We start from the raw sequence: 10791 nt of genomic DNA, 5'->3' as shown, positions 1-10791 counted from the left end.
GAATATACCCTCTATCTACCCAGGGATGTAGAATGTAATTATCTATTCAAACTAAATCTCGGTGTAAAATGTAATTATCTTAATAGAAGGAGCACTTTTTGGGGTTTTTGAGGAAGTGTTTGAAAGGATAATTAATATATAAGTAAATTAAAGGATTACCAAAAAAAAAAAAAAAAAAAGGAAAAAGAGAAAGAAAAAAGGAAAAACCGAGAGAAAATTTAACGGTGAACGGAGGAATTCGAAAGCGGGGAAGGAGTCTCGATATTTCCTATATAAACCCCCATGACACAATGCTTTGCCTCATATTTGCATTCTCTTTCTTCCTCGCTCTTGCTTGCTCTGACTCCTAAATCAAAGAGCTCTTCTTTCTCCTCTCTCTCTCTCTCTCTCCCTCTAATATTTGTCTCTCTCCACTTATGCATTCAAGGATTCAAGGAGTACCCATAAGGTAAAATTCTCCAACCACAAATACCCTTCAATTTTCTTCCTCTCCTTTCCGCCCACAAAAATTTGGGCGTTCCCAAGATCAGTTGCCTTCCAGTAATGAGATTCAAATTGCTTAATTGTTGCCTTTGACTATTGGTTGGTTGCATTAGTTTTGAATCTGTACTGACTATTATTGATTAGATTTATATTCTTCGGTTCGATCTCTAAGTTAGGTTGTTCTTGATTGCAATTATAATGAGAGATTGGATTCTGGGATTGAACTGCTTTTGGTTAGTCCTGGTTGGTTTGGTAATTTCGACGAGTGAGGAAGAGGAATTGATTGTAGGCGGGTGCATGATTTATTTATCTCTCTCTCTCTCTCTCTCTCTATCTTTTCTTTCCCCCCTTTCTTGCCCTAGAAAGATGCTTGTTGGGCGTGATTAAAGAATGGGTGTATTTGGTTTGATGGCGGCTCCCTTGATCTGGAGCGATTTACTGGATTCTTAGTCGAACTGTCCTGCACTGTTTTCTGGTACCATGAATACCTAATTGGTTTGAGACGGTGAGGTTGTTGTTCTGTTTTTAACAATTAAGCGTCTTGGTCGAGTTAAGACTGCCCCTTAGTTTACTCCACGTTTACTTGGTGTTCTGTTGTTGTGGTGAGTCTGGTGACATTTGTGGTTGTCGTTTGGAACCTTTTTTGGAGCCGTGAATCACGTGCGATTTAATAATCTGGATTGTGTTGTATGCAGTATCGCAAGTTGTGGATTCTACCTAAAGTTATACATTTTACTTGAAGAATTTTTTGTCGTGTATACATGACGGATGTTTGTATAAGTTATTCCCTCTCGAAGAGTTGGTTTGTTTACATTGAGCCCATAGGATCCCTACAATGTTGAGCCATGATGATTAAACCTTTATGAATTAAAACTCGGGTCTTCTTTTGCCATATTGATTGTCCTTATCTGTTAATCTTTTGCACGTATTTTTCTTTTTCATCTTATGGTGTGTTGGTGATTCTGTCTTTTCTATGTATGCTATATAATTGTATTTCATTCGTGTGTGGACTTGCAGTTGAGGGTCAAGGTTTACTAGACTCAGATCCTTTTGAAGTTCCTCATTGGAGATAACTGCATCAATAGGGACTTAACAATTTAGTTTTTATGCATTTTTGTATGACATGGGTTCTCGAGGAAGATTACTATTTGATCTTAATGAACCCCCTGTCGAGGATAATGAAGATAGTGATGGTCTTGTCTTCCAGCCCCAGAAGGCTCAACCATCTTCAAATTCCCATGCTTCCGACTTGTTTTCAGCATCGGGAGGTTCCCAAAGAATATTAAACAACCATGCGTTTTCTCATGCATCTTCTGTCTCGGGTTTTCAGCCTTTTGTTCGGAGTAAACTTGGTTCTAATCCTGAAATCGGAGAAGAACAAAAGAAAATGTTAGATCAAAATTTGAAGACTACATCATCATCTAAATTAAATAATGTTGAGACTGCAGCCCCCGCATTGGTTTCTGGTTCTAGAGACACTCAGTCAGTGGAAAGGGAAGAAGGAGAATGGTCAGATGCTGAGGGTTCTGCTGATATAAATGGGGGCAGTGTTTTGCATAAACAGTTAAAAACTTCACAAGAGAAGGGCCTACTTTCTCCTTCCCGTGATTTTTCTGAGAATAATTCATCCAACCTCAAAATTTCTGATAGTACCATAGACAAAAGTAATAATCATGTTCCTTCAACATCAGATCCGGAGCCAAATGATTGGAAAAGTAACAGTATCCTAAATACAGAAAGCAATGTTAAACTCGATACAACAACAGATACTGTGCAGGAAGAAACTGGGTTGCTTCCGAAACAAAAAGAAGTCAAGGGTATTGAAGCAAGTCATGCTCTAAAATATGCTAATAACCCCGGAAAGAGGAAGATAGATCAACATCTAGAAGCCAAGCTTGGGAAGAAACGTAATAGGCAGACAATGTTTCTTAATTTAGAAGATGTGAAGCTGGCTGGGCCTATGAAAACCTCAACACCTCGAAGGCAAGCATTTCCACCTCCTATAACCACTCGCATTGTGAAAGAAGTTCATAATGCAACCCAAGTAAATGAACGTAGTGGGGAAAAACAGACTAATAAAGACCATAAACAGGGTGATGCTTCAAGTCATGAAGGAGGCATTGCCTTGGAATCTGGTGAATCTAAATTGGATAGTAATGGTGATATGAGTTCGGGATTACTAGCTCGCCCGAACAGGCCAAACAATGATGGAGATATCCCAGCAGAGGCATCCTTACCACCAATTCCTAGACAGGGTTCATGGAAGATGCCTACAGATTCAAGGTTGCAGAGGAATATGCAGGTCTCCAATAGGAAACCAACTATATCTAATCAAAGTTCTTCTGACCACAAGCAGATAAATAAGAAGCATGTTCCTGTCAAGAAGCAGAATTCTGTTAGCAATCATCAAGACTCATCAGTTGAACGACTCATACGGGAGGTAACCAACGAAAAGTTTTGGCATCACCCAGGTACAATTATTATTACTATTATTATTTTTTTTTCCCAATGGAGTGTTGATTTCTTCCAACTTTACATCATATGCAGTTGTGTTGAAAGGTTCCCATGGCTGCTTTAACTTGCAACATTTCAAATTTTGCATTCGTATGCCTTGCATCTAAAATTTTCTTTCTAGTTCTCATCATCAAGTACACCCTTTGGTATGTGTGTATCAGGTAGGAATTGGACAGTGAAAATATGGTGTCATTAATGTGCAGTCAGTCATTTACCTGTTCATTTTGGTTCTATATCTTATTCTTACTGAAATAGTGATTAAGTTGGATCCCTCTAGTAGTGGCTATAAAGTGTGATGTTTGTCTTGCTCAGGCCCACACATAACAGACTGGATCCTACAGCTACATGAGGTGGGTCTTCCTCTAGGGAGCCTGCTGGATGGAAGGATATCCTTTCATATTGAATATTGAACCACAAATTTCTTTTATGCTCGAGCAAAATCACCCTTTTCTACAAGAAAAATAAAAAATGCAGTTTATTTGGTTTTTGAACTAACTATTACTAACTGTTTGTTTTTCCATTTTTTATCTCTGCTTGAGTATGTTTCACATTTTAGGTTGTGATGTAGTTAAATTCTTAATTTTTGAGGTATGAGATAACGAAATATATTGGATAATGCTACTGTTATTATTTCTGTGACAATGAAACGACAAAAACAACTTCCACTACATGCAGCTATTGTCTTGTTTCAAAATTTTATTGTTTGGATCACTGCCAATTTGTTATAAATTGTAATTTGGTGATTGGACTGTTGTTCTCTGTCACAATCAATTTTTTATTTTTTAAAAAAATTATTTTCCTTCTTCCTGTCATGTAACCGAATGCATTTTCATGTATCAGAGGAAACTGAACTCCAGTGTGTTCCTGGTCGGTTTGAGTCTGTGGAAGAATACATCAGAGTGTTCGAACCTTTGTTATTTGAGGAATGCCGGGCTCAACTTTACAGCACCTGGGAGGAACTATCTGAAACATTCTCAAGAGATACACATGTAATGGTCCGTGTCAAGAATATTGAAAGGAGGGAAAGAGGTACTTGTAGTTTTATATGCAGCTTTTTATATTTGCATTATGATCTTTTTAAAAGAATCAATTTCAATTAGTTTCATTTCTAGCTATTTAGTGAGTTGAAAGGTTATGTTTTTATGTTTTGGTTAGCTTCATAATTAGGACAAGAAAAAATAGGCTTGAAATTTTAGTTTATTAATATGTTGCAGCATATTAAGTTGGTTTAATTTATATACGGTGCTTACAACCAGCAAAATTAGGTCCTGTATGATGTGCTATTCTAATTTGAGTTTTTAGATACAATATATCATCATTAATTTTGTCATTATCATCAGCATCGTGAACCTATCTTCATTTGTGTTTTGTAAGTCTTCCCCTTGTGTGGAAAAGGGTAATCTGTTTCTTTTCTTGTTTGCTAGGTCTGGTATAGTATAAAATTATTGCATACAATGTCTAAAACAAAGCTAACTTCTTACCATGTACACAATCTAGTTGCTAAACCTGTCTTATTTTCTTAGGATGGTATGATGTAATAGTTCTTCCTGTGAACGAGTGCAAATGGTCTTTCAAGGAGGGCGATGTGGCAGTTCTTTCATGCCCCAGACCTGGATCTGGTTTGATATAATATTCCTTCCAAGCTTATAATAACTATTACGTGAGTGCTTTTCCATTATGCCTTTGTTCTTACTAAAATTATCTTTAAATATGCTGAACAGTTAGATCAAAGAGGAACAACAGTATGTCTATGGAGGATGATGAAGACCAGGAATCTGGTGGACGTGTGGCTGGAACTGTTCGAAGACACATTCCACTTGACACTCGTGATCCTCCAGGGGCTATCCTTCATTTTTATGTTGGGGACTCGTATGATCCTAACAGGTAGGTTCATATTCAATTTCTTCAATTTGATGATGGTTGTTTCCTTGCCATTTTATGTGAACTGCATGCATAGTGTACAAAATGTATATAACACCTCTCGTAGAAGAATTTTGAAGAAAAACCTTTTTTGTTCTTATGGATTGTACTCATGAGGTTCTAGTTAATAGTTTGTTTCAGTGTACAATCTTAGTGATATTTCTGTTATCCTTTAAATGATGCATGTCTATAATGCTGCTTGAAGGCACTTGTCAAGTATCTTCTCAATGTAGTTCTGAGTGGTGCCATATGATACTCGGAAGTATCTTCCAAGTACTATAGTCTCATGCTGTACTGCAAAGATATTAGCACCGCTTGCAGATATCTTCAAGTTCCATTATTGGTACCACGGTAGTACTTTTGAGTTCCAGTTATGAAAAGTAACTGACAAATTAAACAACTTATTTACTCAGTTAAATTATTTATTTTGGGTATGAAGTGGGTCAAAAGTAGAATACTGAGTCTTGAATGTGATGAGGTTTGCATGGGACTTGACATCTTTTAGTGGTTTAGAACAGTGGAAGATAAATTAGGGTTTGCTTTACTCAAATGTCTTTAAGGATGTATTTTTGGAAATTCTACCATTGTTTGATTTAAGAGTAAGATAGTTGTTTAAAAGGAAGTAAAATGTCTTTCCTCCTGTAGGTCATCGCATATTATTTCTCATAACTTCTGTTACTTTTATTTCTTTTGGTAATTAGTATGAAGTATTATTGTGCATTGTTGGAAATTTAGGCTACTTGAAGTATTATTAAGCTACATAGTAGTCATTGTCAACATGGATTTGATGATGTCGATTTCTTATCATTAGTGCCATTATTGTTTTCTGACCAGAAAAGGAGGCCTATTTAATTTCTTTTCTAAAAAAATTGTTTTTTTCTTTTTCCAAAATTCCTATGGGGAGGGTACTCCTAAAATCCACCTTGTATGTGTGTGTGTGTGTGTATATATTTGTTTATTTATTTTGTAATTTTTATGATTTTTCATATTATTACTGCAGGATTGAAGAAGATCATATAATCAGAAAATTGCAGACAAAGAATGTTTGGTTTTTAACAGTGCTTGGTTCTCTTGCAACAACCCAGCGAGAGTATGTTGCCCTTCATGCATTTCGTCGGCTCAATATGCAGGTAATTGGCTTGGCATTTATTTGGATTAAAGGCTGCCTTATATATTCCCCTTCAAATTATTTTCACTATGCTAATGGTTTACTGCATGTATCAGATGCAATCTTCAATCCTTCAGCCTAGTCCTGAGCAATTCCCAAAGTATGAGCAACAATCACCTGCTATGCCTGAATGTTTCACGCAAAATTTTGTTGATTATCTGCATAGGACCTTCAATGGACCGCAGCTATCTGCAATTCAATGGGCAGCGACACATACAGCTGCTGGTACGAATAGCGGGACAGTCAAGAGGCAAGAGCCATGGCCTTTTACACTCGTACAAGGTCCTCCTGGAACAGGTAAGACACATACAGTGTGGGGAATGCTGAATGTTATACATCTGGTTCAGTATCAGCACTACTATACTTCTTTGCTCAAGAAACTAGCACCAGAAAGCTATAAACAAGCTCATGAAAGCAGCTCAGATCATGTTTCCAATGGATCCATTGATGAGGTACTCCAAAGCATGGACCAAAATCTTTTCCGCACTCTTCCCACAATGTGCCCTAAACCTAGAATGCTAGTGTGTGCACCTTCGAATGCTGCAACAGATGAGCTTCTTGCTCGTGTTCTTGATCGGGGGTTTATCGATGGAGAAATGAAGGTGTATCGACCTGATGTGGCTCGAGTTGGTGTTGATTCACAAACTCGTGCTGCCCAAGCAGTTTCAGTTGAGCGTAGAACAGAACAACTTTTGGTCAAAAGTCGAGACGAAGTCTTAAGGTGGATGCACCAGCTAAAAGTTCGTGAAAATCAATTAGCTCAGCAAATTAGTAGTCTTCAGAGAGAACTTAATGTTGCTGCAGCTGCCGTTCGTTCTCAAGGATCTGTTGGTGTTGACCCTGATGTTCTGGTGGCTCGTGACCAAAATAGAGATGCGTTGTTGCAGAACCTTGCTGCTGTGATAGAAGGTAGGGATAAAATTCTAGTTGAGATGTCACGCCTCGTTATTTTAGAAGGTAGATATCGTTCTAACAGCAATTTCAATATGGAGGATGCACGAGCTAGTCTTGAGGCCAGTTTTGCCAATGAGGCTGAGATAGTTTTCACTACAGTATCAAGCAGTGGTCGCAAATTGTTTTCTAGACTTTCTCATGGTTTTGACATGGTAGTCATTGATGAGGCAGCCCAAGCCAGTGAGGTAGCTGTTCTTCCCCCACTTTCTCTTGGTGCAGCAAGGTGTGTGCTTGTTGGAGATCCCCAGCAGCTCCCAGCCACAGTTATCAGTAAAGCAGCAGGAACATTGTTGTACAGTAGAAGTCTCTTTGAAAGATTCCAGCAAGCGGGATGCCCTACTATGTTGTTATCGGTGCAGTACAGAATGCATCCTCAAATACGTGATTTCCCTTCAAGGTACTTCTACCAAGGACGCCTTACTGACAGTGAAAGTGTTGCTAATTTACCTGATGAGACATACTATAAGGACCCTTTACTTAGACCTTACACTTTCTTTGATATTACTCATGGGCGGGAATCTCATAGAGGGGGGTCTGTTTCATATCAAAATATTCATGAAGCACAATTTTGTCTTCGTATGTATGAACATCTACAAAAAACCGTGAAGTCATTAGGCATAGGTAAAGTTTCAGTTGGTATAATAACACCATACAAGCTCCAACTGAAGTGCCTCCAACGTGAATTTGAGGAGGTTCTGAACTCTGAAGAAGGGAAGGATCTATATATTAACACTGTTGATGCTTTCCAAGGGCAAGAAAGGGATGTGATTATCATGTCGTGTGTGCGTGCCTCCAACCATGGTGTTGGCTTTGTTGCAGATATTCGTCGAATGAATGTAGCCTTGACCCGTGCAAGGAGGGCTCTGTGGGTATGCTTCTATTTTTCTCTCCACTAAGCTTTTGTAGTTTTTCTCACACCTATGTAGATACTTATTATTATCTGACAATTTGAAAACTTTGATATTGATCTTCTTTGAAACCAGGTAATGGGTAATGCCAATGCTTTGATTCAGTCCGATGATTGGGCTGCACTGATCACTGATGCGAAGTCAAGGAACTGTTACATGGATATGGAATCTCTCCCCAAGGAATTCCTCGGACAGAAAGTGTCTACTCAATCCACTTTGCCTGGGAAGAACTCTTCCAACATTAGGGGTCCGAGATCAGCTCTTCCAAGACATAGGAATCTGGATATACACGTGGAGTCAAGGTCTGGAACACCATCAGAAGATGATGAGAAATCAAATGCTGCCGTAATCACTAGGAATGGAAATTACCGGCCTTCTAAGGCTGCTGTAGAGAATTCCTCAGAAGACTTCGATCAGTCAGGTGACAAATTGAGAGATACTTGGCAATATGGTATGCAGAGAAGGCAAAGTTCTGCTGGGACTGTTGGGAAGAGAGAGATTTAATCATGGCTTTCGAATTGGTTTTAATGGTTCAGAGGAAACCTCTTGATAATTTTATGTGTGCATCCTCATGATGCTCAGCTTTTGAAGCCTACCCTTCAATGCTGATCCCGAGCAGTGTCCGAGTATGTTTGTCTTGACAAGTTTAAACCTAATCAATTGAAGACAAGAAGAGCAAAACCATACTTTAAGGACATAGATTGCACATCATCTGCAGACATCTGTTCTGGGGGGATCCATGTCTTTGGTTTAGTGGATCCTTTTGGGTTACCAGCATCGCGAGAAAGGTGAGCGTGCTGGTTGAGACACATCCTGAAGTTCAGCCATTTGATTCCTTTAACTCACAGTATAATGTATGTCTGTTTAGGGATCAAATCATGGCGCCTGAATGTTCTATCACGAGAACTTAAGAGTTGCAGGCTAAAATGGGGGAATTGAATTGGGTGCTTGTGGTCGGTGGAATTACTGTCCTTAATTGCCTCGACTCGCTTGATGTTGAAACCTAAACCTTCGCGGGAGACAGAGATCAACTCTCTGGGGAGCTGGCCGAGGAAAATTCACATGTAAAAGATGCTCAAAACATTATTTTGGACATTAAATGCATAAAAGTTATAACAGTTCACAGGCGAGTAAGAAGGGTTGCAATGTGTTTTCTCGACCTTTTTTGAGGAAACATATTTTCCAGCCCTTGCTTATTAGTTTGAATATGATTTAAGGGAGCAAGCTAAAATTATATTATGGGCTGCAGCAGCTGGGAATAGAATATAATTGTACAGAAAGTAATGGGGAGCCAGGGGTTGTGTCTGAAGGCATCAAAATTTTGAATGGCGTTAATGCCAAATTGACTTGTACATATACCCCCCTTCATTTGAAATTATAGTAATTCTTTTGTTGCAGTTTCTCTCTGGTTGCTGCCTACCACATTTATTTAATATTTGTATGAAATTGTACCGTCCATATATGTTTGTTCTTGAACAGGAAAGGCATTACGCATGGGAGTTGGGTTAATACTGCCAACCCATGGGGCTGTGTTTTGTTTTTAGAAGCTTGAATTGATAATTCCCCCTGTTTTGCTTGGTTTATGCTCACAATCTTGTCCGGAAATGAAAAGAAACGAATATCTTTTCTTCAAATAGAAAGATAGCGATAAAAAAGTAGTGGGGAGGTTTGTAGATGTTGAAAATTTGATATTGTTCGACTTTTGATATATGATGATATCAGTCTACAAAAAAGGCATAAGAGGATCTTTCTTTCACATGCTCCCTACCATTCGAGACTATTAATGCTTCGCTTTCTATTTTGGATAATTTAGGTGGAACAGTTATACAATTATTATTATTATTATTTTGACCTATCCTTTCCATAAATTTCTGTTTCTTGTTTTCTGTACTAAAAGAAATGGACAATTATTATACAATGATCAGGAACTTGGTTTGTTTTCCTTCACTTTCCTTCTCGCTACTTCTAATTTTCTTTTTATTCTTTGGTTGTCAACTATCTATATTTTTCAATATCTTGCATGATCGTACCTACATTCTATTCAATTTCTCTAATATAATCTCTCTTTTATAACTTCATTTTAAGGGAATCTGGGATGCTTCATTGTCAATTATCTTTTACCATATTTATTTCAAGTTTGAACCTAATCCTTAAAATCGGTTTTGTCTGTATGAATAGTATTTTTTTTTAATCTTATAATTCAATTTTTGGTATTCAATTATTGTCTTTTAAATAATTCTTTATTATTGTTGTTTTAAAAAAATTTAGTCAAAATTTAAGATTAATTGTAATTAGTCAAATAAAATACAAACATTTTAAAATACAAAATTTAAAGGATGAATGTACTAACTTTTTTTCAAAAACTTTTTTCCACTTTTTAATACTAAATATATATAATTTTCAATCACGACTTGAATTTCGAAAGAATCTTCAAAAGTAAGACAAATAAAAAATAAAAATAAACGAGCGCAAGTAGTATTTATAAATTTATTTTCTAAAAACTATCGAGAACTTAAGGGTTATGAATGGTTAGTTAAATATTTTAGTGACACATTTAAAAAAAAGGTTTTGCTTATATTTGATTTTAGGGATTTCGTTGAGGTTTTTATTATATATATTCACGGATGAGTTTTTTTATTGAGATTTTATAATGAGTTTTTGAATAGTAGATTTTAAATATTTATGTTGTATATGAAGAGATCTTTTTATTTTTGAGAAATTGTGTACAAAGATTTAATCCAAAATATTGTGATTTTTTTAATGGGCATTATACAAATAAATAATTGATATACTAAGTAAATAAAAATGAAAACTTGAATGACATAATTTATAGATAATAAATTA

The 10791-nt window shown here is 36.9% G+C and overlaps 1 protein-coding gene across 2 annotated transcripts; it reads left to right on the top strand.

Annotated features, from left to right (window-relative positions):
• Positions 1–290: 290 nt before the first annotated feature.
• Positions 291–9524, top strand: LOC120086573 (uncharacterized ATP-dependent helicase C29A10.10c-like). 2 transcript variants are annotated; one of them, XR_005484254.1, is made up of 9 exons: positions 291–448; positions 1501–2954; positions 3838–4026; positions 4521–4616; positions 4719–4881; positions 5918–6047; positions 6142–7908; positions 8023–8735; positions 8816–9524. XR_005484254.1 is itself a non-coding variant. In XM_039043295.1 (8 exons), the coding sequence occupies exons 2-8, from the start codon at positions 1607–1609 to the stop codon at positions 8449–8451; spliced, it is 4122 nt and encodes a 1373-aa protein (XP_038899223.1). In that variant the 5' UTR covers positions 291–448; positions 1501–1606; the 3' UTR covers positions 8452–9524. The 2 variants fall into 2 exon arrangements, 1 of the variants encoding a protein (XP_038899223.1); XM_039043295.1 differs by having other exon boundaries at positions 8023–9524.
• Positions 9525–10791: the final 1267 nt, after the last annotated feature.

The sequence above is a fragment of the Benincasa hispida genome, chromosome 9, assembly GCF_009727055.1.
Source record: "Benincasa hispida cultivar B227 chromosome 9, ASM972705v1, whole genome shotgun sequence".
In the NCBI taxonomy this organism is placed as follows: domain Eukaryota; kingdom Viridiplantae; phylum Streptophyta; class Magnoliopsida; order Cucurbitales; family Cucurbitaceae; genus Benincasa; species Benincasa hispida.
Note: the sequence above shows the minus strand (reverse complement) of the source record. Positions and strands in the feature narration are given on the sequence as shown.

Excerpts from the sequence above, each read along its gene's own strand:
- LOC120086573 (XM_039043295.1), top strand. The coding sequence starts at position 1,607 with ATGGGTTCTCGAGGAAGATTACTATTTGATCTTAATGAACCCCCTGTC. Across the intron at positions 4,027-4,520 it reads TATTGAAAGGAGGGAAAGAG|GATGGTATGATGTAATAGTT; the intron begins GTACTTGTAGTT and ends TTATTTTCTTAG. Across the intron at positions 4,617-4,718 it reads ATGCCCCAGACCTGGATCTG|TTAGATCAAAGAGGAACAAC; the intron begins GTTTGATATAAT and ends TATGCTGAACAG.